Source organism: Microcaecilia unicolor, chromosome 4 (genome assembly GCF_901765095.1).
Source record: "Microcaecilia unicolor chromosome 4, aMicUni1.1, whole genome shotgun sequence".
In the NCBI taxonomy this organism is placed as follows: Eukaryota; Metazoa; Chordata; class Amphibia; order Gymnophiona; family Siphonopidae; genus Microcaecilia; species Microcaecilia unicolor.
The window spans coordinates 287,050,103-287,067,374 of NC_044034.1; the positions used below are offsets into that span (position 1 = coordinate 287,050,103).

Consider the following 17,272-nt stretch of genomic DNA (forward strand, 5'->3'; position numbering starts at 1 on the left):
ATATGTTATCAGCTTCACACCTAATCCACCCATAATCTGGAAGAGCAACAGAACCTTTTACTGAATTTATGAATATTGTCAAAGAAAGGGAGGGGGAGAAACATTTACAGGAAAAATGTAATTCACAAGGGAATGTCTAATCTCAAAATTTGAGGTGGATTATACACCAACCAGGCAGAGTTCACTATCCCCAAGTAATGCATGAGTTCAAGAACTTTGTAAAGGATGGTAAAATTTAAACTTACCTGCTAATTTCCTTTCCTTCAGTCCCAAAAAAAAGCCCTGTTCTTGGGACCCCTGTGCAGAAAGGCAGACCTCTTGTCAGGCAGTTCCATGCATTATTTCTTTGTGCTAACCATGGCCCCAGTTGGCCATTGATCAAAGGGTAGTAAAAGCCTCCTTCCATAGCATCTTATCAGACCAGTCTAGACAAATGGGTTGTGTTCCCTCTACCTGCGGGTGGAGACAGAGGAAGAAAATAGTTCTTGTGACTTACCCCTTAAGGGTATTCTGGTAGCACAGAATGCTCAGTATTTCTCTGTCTCTCAATCGGATAGATGATGGGCTAACAGCCTTACTCCTGATCTGTTTTCTAACTATTTTCAGTTGAGCTTTAACTGTCCTTTTGGGTTTTCTGCGCCTGAGCCAGTTTTATGCTGAATCTCAGTTAAATTGGGTGTGCCTATTTGGCTCGTTCTCCTGAACCAGCTTCTCAACTGTGTTTCAGTTGAGTTGAGGGTGCTTTCTTTGGCATAAGCGCCAATTTAAAAAAAATAAAAATAAAAAACAAAATAAAAAAAAGAGGTAGCTGTTCTATGGAGCAGAGGTATATCTCAGAGGTCTCTGAAATCCTTACCACCCCTCCCACCACTGGACCAACATCTGTGGAAATCAGCCTACATTTGGTGAGCCTGTTCTGATTTATTCTACTTATTTCAGCACTTTGGTGTTTGTGCCTCTGTTCCATAAGCTCTCACTGGTATTTTTAGACTTTTTCTCACAACAGGGATTACTGATGGGGAACCTTTATTCTTCTGGTTTCTATAAGCAATTAAATGTTCTATGTGGCTATCTATAAGCAGATAATACTTTTTTTTGACTCTCTTAAGTGAAGGATTACCTACTCCTTTTTGTGCGACATTAAATTTTCCTCAGTGTTCCAGACTGTTTCAATTTTTTTCGGCCAAACCATTTTTTCTGTTTGTCAGCTTTTTTTTTTTTTTTTTTTTAAGTGTTTCCTGGCTGTTTGATTCACAGTAAGCAAATCCAGACACTTATTACCTCTGCAATCTTAAAAAGAGAAAAGGATTTTACCCCTTACTAGGGCATATGCTCCTATTCTTTTGTTCATTGCTGTATGCTGCAATTTTGTAATTTCTGGTGCAACATCTACCTGTGTCGCTCCTGCAACCATCACCTGTGTTGTGTAGTTGCAACAGTCATCGTTTACCTGCAATAACTGGCTTGTTCCATAGCTGCAATAACTGCCAGTACTACTCAGCTTAAGGAGCTACCTATTCTCCGAGGACAAGCAGGCTGCTTGTTCTCACATGTGGGTGACGTCCACGGCAGCCCCAGGTCCGGAAAATCTTCCTAACAAAGCTTGCTAGAGCCTTCGAGCGCATGGGTGCGCGCACCGCTCATGTGCGGCCATCTTCCGCCCGTCGCGCAAGAGTCCCGCTTCAGTTCTTTTTTCCGCGGTCAGAGCGGCTGATTTCCGGTTGCTCCATTGCCCCAGAGAAGAAGAGCCTTCACTTCGGCGGGTTTTTCGCAGAGTATTTCTTCATGTTTGCATGTCAGCTCGCGTTTGAGCTGTTCCCTCTTAAAAAAAAAAAAAAAAAAAAAACCCTTTCCTTTATTTCTTAGTTTGTTCCTATAAGTTTCCTTTCGTTTGCGTGTGCGGCCTTTTTGGCCGTCCGTACGGGTTTTCTCCCTTTTTGTGCCCTTCTTTTGGCACCATCGCGAGTTTTGATTTCGCTGCTGCTATTTTTCCATTGATGACATCGACAACAGTACCGAGGTCGTTGTCTGTGTCGATGTCGGCACCCGAGAGTGCATCGACGTCAGGAGCGCAGGTAATGGCTGTCCAGAGACCATCACACGCTGGCAGCAGTGAGCCATCGAGTGGGTCTCCACCTGCCTCGAGGGCTCCTGCGGTGCAGGCCCATCGGGACCGACCTCTTTCGGACCCGACCCCGAGGAGGCTTGTGGATTCCACGTCCTCTTCGTCGGTACCAGTGACGTGCCTCGAGCGAAGGAGCACGTCATCTGTCTCCTTCTCGTCACGGTACAGAGAGCTCCGGGGTGTCGAGGGAGTCGGCATCCGTGAAGCGTCGACGCCAGGAAGACCGCTCACCCTCCATTCAAGAGGTGTCGATGCGCCGGTCTCCGGACAGCCTGTTACCGCCTCCTCGTCAGATTCTGGCTTCGACTCCTGCACCGAATCCCACAGCCTCTCTCGACAGACACTCTTGACGAGCACCTCCGAGCCATTCTTCCAGGGATTCTGGAAGGGCTGCTGCAACCGTCTGTTCCAGTACCGGGGGTGCTTGCGCCCACGGTACCGTTGATAGATGCGGCGGCTGGCTCCCCGCCTGTGGTGAAGTCTCAGACATCGGTGCCGCTTGCGGCATCGGCTGCCACCCAAGTTGACTCCCCGTCGACATCGACGGAGGAAGCTTCATCGCCGCCGGCACGGAAGTCGACTTGTCGACATCGCCATCGAGGACATGGTTCCTCGGCGTCGAGACGGGCCCGGCTTCGGACTGCAATTAGAGAACTCATGTCCGACACACCGAGGGAGAGGCCTCGTGGGAAGCAGGAGGAGGACCCAAGATATTTCTCTTCTGAGGAGTCTTGTGGTCTTCCTCTGACCCTACTCCTTCGCCAGAGAGAAAGCTTTCTCACCCGCAGAGTCTGTCTTTCTCTTCCATTGTGCGGGAAATGTCTACGGCCATTCCCTTCTCTGTGGTATCCGAGGATGAGCCCAGGGCCGAGATGTTCGAGGTCCTGGACTATCCTTCGCCATCTAAGGAGTCATCCACTGTTCCTCTGCATAATGTCCTCAATCAGACATTGCTCAGGAACTGGATGAAACCATTATCTAATCCCATCATCCCTAAGAAAGCAGAGTCCCAGTATCGGATCCATGGAGAACCTGAGTTGAAGTCCCAGCTACCTCACGACTCTGTGGTTGTGGATTCCGCTCTCAAGAGAGCCAAGAGTTCTAAAGACTATGCCTCGGCGCCCCCGGGGTGGGAATCTCGAACTCTAGATTCTTTTAGGAGGAAGGCTTATCACTCCTCTATGCTCGTGCCCAAGATTCAGTCGTACCAGCTCTACACGAGTATCCACTTGCGGAATGTGAAGCAACTGGCGGACTTGGTCGATCAGCTCCCTTCGGAGCAGGCCAAGCCTTTTCAGGAGGTGGTCAGGCAGCTGAAGGCATGTCGTAAATTCCTGTCCAGGGGTGCTTATGACTTTTGATGTGGCATCCAGGGCCGCAGCTCAGGGTATAGTGATGTGCAGACTCTCATGGCTGCGTTCCTCTGACCTGGACAATCGAGTCCAGCAGCGGCTTGCGGATGTTCCTTGCTGGGGGGATAATATTTTCGGTGAGAAAGTCGAGCATGTGGTAGAACAGCTCCACCAGCAGGAAACTGCACTCTACAAACTCTCCCACCGGGCGCCTTCAGCATCTACTTCATCAGGTAGATGTTTTTACGGGGGAAGGAGGAATGCTCCCTATACTTACAATAAGCGAAGGTACAATCCACCTTTCCAGCAGCCTGCTCAGGCTCAACCCCAGTGCGCTCGTTCACGTCAACAGCGTGCGCCTCGACAGGCCCCTGCAGCTCCACAGCAAAAGCAAGGGATAGGCTTTTGACTGGCTCCAGGTGAGCATAGCCGCAATAACAGTGTCCGTGCCGGACGATCTACCGGTCTGGGGGAGGATAGCATTTTTTCACCAATGGTGGCCTCTCATAACCTCCGATCGGTGGGTTCTCCAAATAGTCCGGCTAGGATACTCCCTCAATTTGATCTCCAAACCTCCAAATTGTCCTTAAGCTTCCCGCACAGGCAGGTACTTGCAGAGGAACTCTCCGCTCTTCTCAGCGCCAATGTGGTTGAGCCCGTGCCACTGAGGAAAGAAGGGCTGGGATTCTATTCCAAGTACTTCCTTGTATAAAAGAAATCAGGGGGATGCGTCCCATCCTAGACCTAAGGGCCCTGAACAAATATCTGATCTGAGAAAAGTGCAGGATGCTTTCCCTGGGAACCCTTCTTCCCATGATTCAGAAAAACGACTGGCTGTGCTCTCTGGACTTAAAGGATGCTTATACACACATCCCAATACTGCCAGCTCACAGGCAGTATCTTCAATTCCTTCTGGGAAAACAGCACTTTCAGTATTGTGTGCTGCCCTTTGGGCTCGCCTTTGCGACCCAGGTGTTCACCAAATGCCTGGCGGTCATTGCAGCGTCACTACGCAGGCTGGGAGTGCATGTGTTCCCTTATCTCGACGATTGGCTGGTGAAGAACACCTCGGAGGCAGGAGCTCTACAGTCCATGCAGATGACTATTCAACTCCTGGAGCTACTGGGATTTGTCATAAATTACCCAAAGTCCCACATTCTTCCAGTTCAGAGACTAGAACTCATAGGAACCCTGCTGGACTCGCAGATGCCTCATGCCTACCTCCCTGAAGTGAGGGCAATCTTCTGTCGCTGGTTTCCTTGGCCAGAGCGTCTCAGCAGATCATAGCTCGGCAGATGTTGAGGCTCCTGGGCCATATGGTCTCCACAGTTCATGTGACTCCCATGGCCCGTCTTCACATGAGATCAGCTCAGTGGACCCCAGCTTCCCAGTGGTACCAAGCTGCAGGGGATCTAGAGGTTGCAATCCAGTTGTCCACCGCTTTTCACAATTCCCTGCTATGGTGGACAATTCGATCCAATTTGACCTTGGGATGTCCCTTTCAAATTCCTCAGCCACAAAAACTGCTGACAATGGATGCATCTCTCCTGGGGTGTGGAGCCCATGTAGATGGGCTTCACACTCAAGGACTTTGGTCCCTCCAGGAAACAGGTCTTCAGATCAATCTCCTGGAGTTGCGAGCGAACTGGAATGCTCTAAAGGCTTTCAGAGATCGGCTGTCCAATCAAATTATTCCAATTTAGACAATCAGGTTGCCATGTACTATGTCAACAAGCAGGGGGGCACCGGATCTCGCCCCCTGTGTCGGGAAGCCGTCCAGATGTGGCTTTGGGCTCGCTGTGACGGTATGTTTCTCCAAGCCACATATCTGGCAGGCGTAAACAGTCTGACATACAGGTTGAGCAGGATCATGCAACCTCACGAGTGGTCGCTCAACTCGTGCGTGGTTCGCAAGATCTTCCGGGAGTGGGGCACCCCCTCGGTAGATCTTTTTGCCACTCAATCACAAGGTCCCTCAGTTCTGTTCCAGGTTTCAGGCCCACAACAGGCTAGCATCAGATGCCTTTTTCCTGCATTGGGGAGGAGCCTTCTGTATGCATATCCTCCCATACCTCTGGTGGGGAAGACTTTGCTGAAACTCAAGCAAGATTGCGGAACCATGATTCTGATTGCTCCTTTCTGGCCACGTCAGATTTGGTTCCCTCTTCTTCTGGAGTTATCCTCCGAAGAACCGTGGAAATTGGAGTGTTTTCCAACCCTCATCACTCAGAACGACGGGGCGCTTCTGCATCCCAACCTCCGGTCTCTGGCTCTCACGGCCTGGATGTTGAGAGCGTAGATTTAGCTTCCTGGAGTCTTTCTGAGAGTGTCTCCCAAGTCTTGCTTGCTTCCAGGAAAGATTCCACGAAGAGGTGTTACTCTTTCAAATGGAGGAGGTTTGCCATCTGGTGTGATAGCAAGGCCCAAGATCCTCATTCTTGTCCTACAAAGACCCTGCTTGAATACCTTCTGCACTTGTCAGAGTCTAGTCTTAAGAACAACTCCGTAAGAGTTTATCTTAGTTCTATTAGTGTTTATCATTATCGTGTAGAGGGTAAGCCTATCTCTGGGCAGCCTTTAGTTATTCGATTCATGAGAGGTTTGCTTTTGTCAAAGCCCCCTGTCAAACCTCCTACAGTGTCATGGGATCTCAACATCATTCTCACCCAGCTGATGAAACCTCCTTTTGAGCCAATGAATTCCTGCCATCTGAAGTATTTGACCTGGAAGGTCATTTTCTTGGTGGCTGTTACTTCAGCTTGTAGAGTCAGTGAGCTGCAAGCCTTGGTAGCCCATGCTCCCTATACTAAATTTCATCATAACAGAGTAGTCCTCCGCACTCACCCTACGTCTTGCCGAAGGTGGTGTCAGAGTTCCATCTGAACCAGTCAATTGTCTTGCCAACATTCTTTCCCCGTTCTCATACCCGCCCTGCTGAATGTCAGTTGCATACATTGGACTGCAAGAGAGCATTGGCCTTCTATGTGGAGCGGACAAGCCCCTTCAGACAGTCCGCCCAAATGTTTGTTTCTTTCGACCCCAACAGAAGGGGAGTGACTGTCGGGAAATGCACCATTTCCAATTGGCTAGCAGATTGCATTTCCTTCACTTATGCCCAAGCTGGGCTGACTCTTGAGGGGCATGTCACGGCTCATAGTGTTAAAGCCATGGCAGCGTCAGTGGCCCACTTGAAGTCAGCCACTATTGAAGAGATTTGTAAAAGCTGTGGTCATCAGTTCACACATTCACATCTCATTACTGTCTTCAGCAGAATACCCGACGCGACAGTTGGTTTGGGCAGTCGGTGCTGTAGAATCTGTTTGAGGTTTAGAATCCAACTCCACCCCCCCAGGCCCATTTTTGTTCTGTTCCAGGCTGCACTCTCAGATGTTTCTTCGTAGGTCAATCTCTATTATGTCCTCACCGGTGTGAGGTCCAATTGACCACTGTTTATGGTTTTGAGTAAGCCCGGGGGCTAGGGATACCCCACATGTGAGAACAAGCAGCCTGCTTGTCCTCAGAGAAAGCGAAGTTACTTACCTGTAGCAGGTATTCTCCGAGGACAGCAGGCTGATTGTTCTCGCAAACCCGCCCGCCTCCCCTTTGGAGTTGTTCCTTTTCTTTGGTTTTGCTTTATAAGTTGACTGAAGCGGGACTCTTACGTGACAGGCGGGAAGATGGCCGCACACCCACAGGCTCTAGCAAGCTTAGTTGCTAGGAAGATTTTCCGGACCTGGGGCTGCCATGGACGTCACCCACATGTGAGAACAATCAGCCTGCTGTCCTCGGAGAATACCTTCTACAGGTAAGTAACTTTGCTTTTTCTGTACCTACAACCACCACCTGGGTTGCACAGCACTGGTATTTCATAGATGTGCGGCTGAAATAGCCAAATTTCTTCTTTACCTTCAGCAGTCATCTACATGTCCTAGCATTCCAAGTCAGTTATATAGCACAGTTCTAGTAGCCACCTCTGTAGCAGGGCTACTCTGTCACCCTATATGTGCAACTGCTGCAGCAGAAGGTATGGTATCAACTGCCTGTATAGCACAGTTCCAGTGACTGTATGGCCCAGATATGGAAGCTGCTTGTAAGGCAGGTTTGAAACTGTCAGTGTGGCATCAAATGTTCCAGCTGTCTATGGTACATTGAATGGAAAACCACAATGGGGGGGGGGGGGGGGGGGGGAATCCCTACAGATATGTAAACAAGTGTCACAAAATAGGGATTAGATAATGGCCATCCAATAAAGAAAAATCCCAGCGGAAAGTTCAGTATTTGAATCTTTCTTCAACAAAACTCTTATTGCCACTTTCCGTTGGGATTCTTCTTTATTGGATGGCCATTGTCTAATCCCTACTTTGTGACTTTTGTAACCATAAGTAGGGCATCAGATCAGTATCCACATGTATGTCAGCTATGACAAGTGCATGTTATATCATATTGCATGCAGCATCCGCAGATATGGCTTTAGCTGTAGCATGCAAGCATATGGCTTCAGAGGCAGCAGCCACCTGTATGGCACCAGCCACCGCAGCCGCCTGTATGGATACAGCTGTGCACCACTTCTAAATCCTGCTCTAGTGATGGCCTGGATGTCTCCGGTTTTGGCAGTCACGTCTACAGCTCTAGTTATGACTACATGAAAAACATCTCTTGAGGCATCTACTGATGGTGCATGGCTGTTTCAGTAGACTGCCTTCGCTGGTTTTGGTAGCTGACAGGTGCCTCATCTACTCTGCACAACTATTTAGTACAGTTTCGCTGGTCACTTATATGGCTCAAGTTATAGAAGCCTTCTACTTTGTGCAAATCTACAATCTAGCTGTTTTGCACAGTAAACTCAATAGCACTGGCATCAGCCACCACTGGTAAACTGCATGGTGTCTAATATTGTAGTTTTATTTTCAGAACAATAGGCTCATCATGAGTTGTCCTGAGTGTCTCATGTCTCTTATGCCCTCTTCTTGCTCTTACAATGACATCTGGGTTTTCATGTCTGACTAGAGCACTCTGACACCAGGTCAGTCAATAGCTATTTTCATTGGTCTCCCTTCTTTACTCTCAACATAGGGTGCTTCTTAATTTTCCTTGGTAGTCACAGATATAGATAGGGAAGTACAGTAGTTTTTCAGCCCCTAGTAGCTATATATTCCCTTCTCTGGATATTTAACTTCTCCAGGACTTACACTGTAGTTGCAATGTTCCCTTCATAGATGTGCCTTAGTCTTAGGCTGTTGCCTTCAAAGACTCTTTCAAGGAAAATATCAGTTGGCTTTGTTTCTTGGTCTGCTCATCTCTTCCATAGTCTGTCAATGCTATTTTCTATTATTTCTTCTTATCATGAGACTTGCATCCTTCTCCTCTTCTATACCTTTTCTCTTTCCAGAGCCCTTCTGATTGCTCTTGGTTGTCTCTACTAGGTAATTCTGGAAAGGACCTCTAAGGCTATCCCAGTTTCTCTCTCTCTCTATTAGACTGGAGAGGTTATTTGCAAAATTCTCTCTTTTTTGAGTGTTAGTCTTGCCCTATGAGGGGACACTGCTTTACTACATTCCATTTGTTTGGACTGGTCTGAATGGATGCTGTGGAAGGAAATGTTGTGTCTTACCTAATAACTTCCTTTCCTTTAGTCCTGTCAGACCAGTCCAGAATCCATCCCTGATTAATTAATTTTATTGTGCTTACAAGTTATATATTTCAGATATCACCAATTCTACTTTTAAGTTTTTCCTAACCTATTGTATGTCACATGTCTCCTGGACTCAGTGAAATATCTGTATGTCAATAGAGTATATGCCTCACTAGCTGGTAAGGTTATGACCTGATTGAGTCATTTGGTCTCAAAATTTCAATATTGACCATCAGGTAGATTTTTGAGTACCATTGCTTGGCTATTTTAAATACTTAACATTCTATACTGCAAAACACCCTTAAGGGGCAAGTGACGAGAACTATTTTCTTCCTGTGTCTTGCTGGTAGAGGGACACAACCCATTTATCTGAACTGGTCTGATAAGACTAAAGGAAAGGGGTTTCTCCGTAGAGAGCAGGGAAGATGAAGGCACACTTGCTGGAGAAGTCCTCAAACTGATCCTGTGTGTCAGTGCTCTCCCTTAGCTAAAGTATGTGCGGTGGTTCCTCTGTCAGTGCTCCTGCTCTTATGCTCAGTTGGTTCCTAGCTAATGAATAAGCGAGAGGGGGTGGCAGGAGTGTAAATGTGGCTGCATTCCCCTGCTGTCTACTGAGAACCCCTGTTACAAGTAAGCAACTTCGCTTCCTCTGGAGACAAGCAGTGGAGCAGGAACACTTGCTGGTGAGTCCCTAACTGTAGCTGGAAATGGTGGTTGGTGACTGTCAGTGAAGAGACAGTCAATGTTCAAGGAGCAAAAAGATTATGAAGGACCGACTGGCAAAAGTGCATGTCTTGAGATGTATCCTGGTCCAGACAGTAATGTTTGGTAAAAGTATGCTCGGAAGGCCCAGGATGCTGCCTTGCAAGTACGAAGGTGGGCCACAGAGGAAGCTGTAGCTCGAAATCTGTGAACTCTGATAAGGCCAGGGAGGTGACAGCAGGCCAGGGAGTAGCAGAAGTCAATATAGACCGAAATCTACCTGGATATGGTGTACTTGGATGCTAGGAGACCAGGATTAGTACAATTATAAGTGCCAAAAACCTGGTTGGAACAGTGGAGGGGAGGAGTATCTTAGAGATAAAACAGCAAGGCTCATCTACAGTCCAAAGAACGGAGGGTCTCTGTTCTGCTGTGGATGCATGAGGAGGGAGGAAGAAAGAAAGCAGGATAAATGACTGATGTGGAAGTCTGTAACAACTTTGGGAAAGAAGGGTGGGTTCGAAGGTGTATTCTGTTGGGGAAGAATTGGGTGTAAGGGAAGTAGGTGACAAGAGCCTGTAGCTAGTCGACTCTCCTTGCAGATGTGATGGCGATGAGGAAGACAATTTTCCAAGGTCAGAAATCTGAGGGAGGCCAAGCCCAGTGGCTCAAAAGGGTCCTCCATTAGTTGATTCAAAGTGAGATTCAGGTCCCTAGGGGAAGGAGGGTCTCACAGAAGAGGCCACGAGTTCATGAGGCTCCTAATGAAGCGGGAGTGTAGAAACTAGTTTACCATCCACATGGTCATGATAGGCTGTGATGGCAGTAAGATGAAGACGTACTAAGGTGGTCTTCAGATAAGAGTCTGACAAGTGCAAGAGGTATGCAAGAAGGAGCTGCACAGGGCACAAGACAGGGCTGTGGTGATGAGAGGTCACCCAGTGAAACAATTGTGTCCATTTAGCCTGGTATGATTTCCTGGTGGATGGACATCTGGTGGTGAGGAGAACTGATCTCACTGAAGGGGAAACCAGAAAGGTGTCGAGGATGTTCTGTTCAACCTCCATGCGGTGAGTGAGAAGCTGGTTAGGTTGGCATGGCGGACTTGCCCATGCTGCTGAGAAGGGATGGATGGTTCCCCCAGAGGGATGGGTCGAGGAATTTGAGAAGAGGAAACCAGACCTATCTGGGCCATTGTGGGATGATGAGGATGCTGTGCATGGAGCTTTTGATGATCTTCTTAACACCTTGGAAATAAGTGGGAGTGATAGGAAGGTGCAGAAAAGCTGGCCTGTCATGGAACGGAGAAAGTGTCCCGAGAGACTACCTGGTCCCCTGATTGGAGAGAGCAAAAGCAGGAGCATTTGGCATTGGCAAGTGAGACAAGAAGTTCAACCTTGGAATGCCCCACATACGAAACAATGGTTGACTACTGTGTGGTTCAGGGACCATGCATGAGGATCCAGTTTGCAAATGAAGAGTCCATCAGAAGACTGGAATGACCTGGGATATAGACAGCTTGGAGGTTGGCCCGAAGAGTCAGGACAAACCGCTACAAATGAGACCCCTCCCAGCAGAGATCTGGAACAGCCTTGCTTAAGTAGAACACGGTCACCTGGTTGTCGGTCTGGATGAGGAGGTGTTTCCGAAGCCAGAGCCAGAATGTGCGCAAGGCATAAAATACTGCCTGGAGTTCGAGACGATTGATGTGTAGCTGAGCCTTCCTAGAGGACCAAAGGCCTTGAGTCTGTAGATGGCCAAGGTGGGCTCCTCAGCCCTTTGTGGTTTTGAATGGACAGCCTGCTTGAAGAGCAGATGAATGGCGCCACCACAGCAGAGCGCACTTGATTTGTGGTAGAAGGGGAATGAGGCAGCACAGTGGTTGAGTGTGCTGATTCCAATGGAGTTTGAGGTGTCACTGCAAGAGTCGCATGTGGAACTGTGGAGACAGTGGCCGCCATGTGATTCAGGAGCCGCAGAATGTGGTGTGTGGGTAAGTGAATGGACAAGATGAAGTGGTCACACAGGGTTGTGAGGGCCTGCTGTCTCTTGGGTGGAAGAAAGAGCCATGCAGAGGTGGTGTCCAGAAGAGCTCCAATGAAGGTGTGGGATCGAGTTGGAAGAAGGGACAACTTGCCATCGTTGACGATGAAGCCCAGGGACTGAAGGATGCTGACCATGTACTGAATGGTGAGAAGAAAACACTCTCTAGAGTAGGCAGAAAGGAGCCAATCATTGAGATATGGAAAAATAAAGTGGCCCTGCTTGCTTAGGTGGGCTACCACCACTGCAAGGCACTTGGTGAAGAGTAGCACCTTTTACTGGAAGTGGCGGTCGAGAAACTGGAAGCAGAGGAACTGCCAGTGGCTGTGGTGAATAGGGATGTGGGTGTAGGCATCCTTTTGGTCGAGGGCAGCTAGCTAATCACCCTGATTGAGAAGTGGCAGGATGAAGGGAGGCAAAAGCATCTGGAACTTCTCTTACTTGAGGCATGTGTTGAGGAGGCAAAGGTCCAGGATAGGCTGAAGACCGTGGGTCTTCTTGGAAATCAGGAAGAAATGGAAGTAAAAGCCTGTCCCGCATTGCACGGCTGTAACTTCTTGCATCACATTGTCCTTGAGGAGGAGGGACAGCTCTGCAGCCAGGACTAGGATGTGATGGTGAGGAGTCTTGGAAGGCTGGAGGGGATTGAAGATCAGTGGCCCACACCCAAAATCGAGATGATGACCCATCGAGATGTTGTCCAAGGACAATGCCTCCGAAGTGATTGCCTGCCCAAGTTGGAATGAAGTGGCTGAGCCGACCACCTACTGGCAGCGTGTCTAAAACCGGGGGGGGGGGGGGGGGGGGGGGGGGGGGGGGGTGGTTGAAAGAGGGCACCTGGGAAGCAGAGGAATACTTGCAGTCCAGTGGTCATTGCTCAGGAGCATATGATATGGACTGGACACGCTGCAGGTTGTTCCTACTGTAGGGACTACGTGGGTAGTACTGTTGGAAATATTGCTGGTGATAAGATGTGTGGTAGTTAGTGGCCGAAGGCTTCTGATGTTCTTGTGCAGACAGCTGGTGGTGGAGTCTTCCTTGAGCTGGGTGACCGCGTCCATCATCTTTTCACCAAACAGGCTGTCACAGAGGCAAGGGGCATCAGCAAGATGGTCATGAGATCGTCCCAGCGGGAAGAAGGCGCCAAAGTTTTTTCTGGGTGTGGGGTGCCAGCATGTGCCATTATGGTGGACACTGGAGGAGTGGGTCTGGAGCAACAGTCCTTGGTGGCTGTACTCCCCCTCTGATGGTGCGACTCAAGCTGCCGGGCCCAAGAGTGGAGATTGCGGCGGTCCATGCGTCACCACCCCCAGCTGTGCTGAAACAGGGCTCTGGGGGGAGGGAGCAGTAGCTGGCAACGGGGAGGCCATGAGGTCACTAAAACAGCAGCCAGAGGGATTCTCCCTTTAAGTGGCGGTAGTGAGTTCTCGTTGTCCCTTCCTTTCCTCCTCCCCCACCCCCCTTAGTAGAGTTTTTCTGGGTTTGGTCTTTTCCTTCTCCCCCCGCCCCCCGTTTCTTTGCGTGCGTGGAGAGAACAGGAGAGCTGCAACTGTACAGGAGCAGCTGAAGAAAAAAAATGATCACAAGGGCAAGAGCAGGAACCACCACACATTCCCAGTAAACTAAAAGCTTACTCTAGCTAAGGGAGAGCACTGACCCACAGGATCAGTCTGAGGTCTTCACCACCAAGTGTGCCTGCATCTCCCCTGCTTGTCTCCGGAGAAAGAAAGTTATCAGGTAAGACAAAACTTTTCCATATGAAGGGAGGGAATCTTGTTCATTCATTATTTAGGAATCTGGCTATTCAGGGCCATGTCAGTACAGGAATGATCTTTGGCTGCAGCCAGGATTCTGCAGGTGTGGAACTCCTAGGTTGACTGATGACCTTGAAAATCAATTTATCCATCTCAGTCTCTTGGTATGGAGACTCTTGCTTCTGTAGAAGAAAATGGTCTACCTTGGGCTAAAGACCTTAATCCTGGTGTTCAGATTGCCTGTTTTCAAGCTTAATCTGTCTGCATGTTCTGGACTCCAAGGCAATGGGCCTGAATGTAGGATCTTGGACCCAGGCCCACATGTCTCTCTCCCAAGTCAAACACGTCTTAGTGTGATCTCCATTAGCCCAGTATCACAAAGCTACCTCTATTTTCTCTAATGAGGCCAGGGGGAATTTGAGCAAGCTGCTTTCAGTTCTATTTGGCAAGGAATGAGTCTCATTCATGGTTTTTCTGCACTGTAGTTGTCATCCTTTTAGGCTGGGAGTTGTGGTCTGGGGCAGCTGAAGCAGGACAGTGGTCCTAAATAAGAAACAGTTCTAAGTCTAAGCTGAGGGCCACAGCCAGGCTAGTGTTCCAGCAATCCTGTCCCTCTAGCTCAAGAGAAGACAGTCCAGGAGATGGTAAGCAAGGCAACACCAATGCAGGGATAGTTCGTTAATGAGAATAAGAATGAAAAATGTAGGTTATTAGTTTTGGAGAACTAGAATAAAAATATCATATTTTGTAAGAATGAACATTGGATAAGAATAAAAATTTTTTTTAGACGAACAGAATGGAACTAAAATTATTAATTCCCCTTAACGAAAATTCCTTACGCTAGAAAACTATCAAGTGCGTAGTGTTGTCCACAGTGTCCTTCTCTCTTATCTGTGGTGGGGCCGTGTGCCTGCTGATGATGCTGAAAAAAATGCTGCTCTGCAGTCTACTGCATCTCCTGCTGGCCCACCCAATCATGCCGTCTGCGGGCCTGCTGGCCCACACAGGCCCAAGTGTCGACTGCGTGCCTACTGCCCTACCCAATCTGCTGTCTGCCGAGCTGTAGAACAGCAGCATTTGTTTCAGTGCCAAATCAGAAGGCAAGAGTGAATGACCCGTTTTCTGTCTCATAGTGTTAGTCAAACAATGACATGGCAATAGCTCAGCAAAGTCAGCACAGTTCTATTTTCACAAAGAGTATTCAGTCAGCCTCACATTGTCAGCTACTATAACAACCACACTTTCTGGCCACTAAAGCGTGTGGGTTAGTTGTGCATGTACTGTTCCTATTTTCACAAAACATTCAGTCAGTCCTTCATGTGCCTCACATTGTCAGCTATAATCACATTTTCTAACCATTAAAGTCTGTCCATGGGTGAATACTGTGCATGGTTTTAGCGTGCCCAGCTGAAGAGCAGCTTTTTCTGTGCTATTGGGAGAATAAAACGAGTCAGTCCAAGTTATTTGCTGGATGTAAGAGGGTAAGTGGTGTGTGGGAATTTTCAAATACTGTGAAGATACAAAGAAAAGCATGTGCCTGATCAGGCTTACAAGTGATAGCAAGTAATAATGCAGTGGGATCACTACATGAAAAAACCCACCTAATCTTAGAAAACATGTGGCATGTTTCCATAAAAACAGAAGCTCCAATCTTACAATCACAGGAGTCAATGAGGAAAAAAAAATAATTTAGTCATACAGGTGACTAGGACTAGGAGAAGCAGTTCTTGCCCTGCTGGGGTTCAGATGGGGCACTTCCATGAGTGGAAACTCAAAGATGAGCAAGTTCTTCACCCAAAAAAGGAGAGTGGGATGGATTTCAGGAATCAAGGCGACCAATTCAGACCATACCAACAAAAGTAGGCAAGTCCACTCTAATAGAGCACAGGAGTTATTATGTTTTCAGAGGATAATGGCAACTCATTACCTTCAATGCAGTTCTGCTGTAAGCACCTCTGTGTGGGTATATCGGTCTGGAGGAACTATATAACTTAGATGTAGGAGCTTTAAGAATTTGTCATTTTTGCCCACCCGGTCCAGGTGGAAAATGGGTACCTCCCACTCATCTGGACTAGTCTGATGTGGACCAATATGTAATGCAAAATTTTAACTTACATGTTAATTTCTTGTACTTTAGCCCCGCTAAAATGGTCCAGAACCAACCCGGGAAAGCCACAGTGATCAAGGGCTATGCCTGACAAATTCAGAAAACTAAAAGCATTGTTGTCCACTCTGAAAGTAGTTGGTCTAGTTGTACCCTTGGAGGGTATTCTCATTGCAGGGTTGTTGGTGAATGGGAAAACCAAAACACAATTGCCTTTGATTGTCTTGGCTTTAATATAGGATACTAAGGAGGCAGCACCAGCCCTAATAAGATCTGGTCTGACATGGATGACCAATCCTTATTTCTTCTATGAACTTGTGGCATCAGAGCAAATAGAGCAACAGGCCTTTCCATATATACATACACACACACACAAGCAAATGCCGAAATAGAAAGAAAACTAAATAGCTTAATTGCAAATCAAATAGGCCAAATATGACAAAAACAACATTAACTGTGTAAAATAAAAGATATCATCCACTTATTTTATTTTTAACCTATGACTTAGGGCAGCCAATCCCAACCCAGTCCTCAGGGAACATCTAGTCCCATCGGGTTTTCAGGATATCTACAATGATTATGCATGAGATAGACTTGCATGCACTGCCTCAATTACATGCAAATCTAACTCATGAATACTCATTGTGGATATCCTGAAAACCCCAGATTGGGGACTAGGTGTGCCCGGGGACTGGGATGGGAATGGGCTGGCTTAGGGGTTTCATTCTTGCTTTTGGTTCAAGGATAGCACAGTTCATGCATACAGAACTGCTGTGCGCCTCAGCTACCTGTACCAAATTCTGACATGAGGGTAAGAGGCAGGCATTAGAACCTCTGTCATCAATATAACAGATCCAAATACAACTGCCCATTGAACTGTTATATGTAAACCAGATTCAAACAAAGGCCTATCGCTCCATGCTCAGTAAATGAAAATGAAAAAAAAATCTTCTGCAGGCAGATATGTAGAGAACACACAATGGAAGAACAAGAGGATTGAGACAGTCAGGAGACTCATTCAGGAGTTTCTGGATACTGTAGATCATCTGGAATAACTAAAGGAAATTAGATATGTTCTCTTTGAGGCAGACAAAACTGTGTCCCTGGTTTTGGTTGTGAAGCTGGTTAGGCCATTTTGAGACTGAAGATCTTGCTTGTCCTTCGAACTACGGCTATACACAGAATATGTGGTATAGGTCCTTGACTGGATTGATGGAGGAATGCTACTTCATTTTACCTGTTTAGCAGTTCTCTTGTGATTCCTGCGAAGGCTCTTTCATCCATTATTCTTTCATTCTTCAAGACTTCAATCTAATGAACAAGAAAATATTAGGCTACTTCTTTAACCTGTGATGTACCACTTATAATCAGCAAACTCTCCCTCCAAAGAGTGAGAATACAGAGTATTTTTAATCCTTCCTTCCCTTCTTGAAGCAATGCAGTATCAATGAGAACTTCTTTCTCTCCCTCATTCCAAGTAGTGACCCAATTATTGACTCCCTCCTCTACTGACCACCAAATTAGTGATACAGCTTTCCTTTCTCAGAGATACACCATTAA

General features: G+C 47.5%; 1 protein-coding gene across 1 annotated transcript in view; it reads right to left on the minus strand.

The window, feature by feature from the left end:
• The window catches only part of NCAPH (non-SMC condensin I complex subunit H), a gene marked incomplete in the record, with an annotated part of 295,343 nt that overhangs the window by 10,079 nt on the left and 267,992 nt on the right, over window positions 1-17,272 (minus strand). The window contains 1 exon segment of the mRNA XM_030202485.1: window positions 16,950-17,023. Within this exon segment, the coding sequence (XP_030058345.1) occupies window positions 16,950-17,023 (74 nt within the window).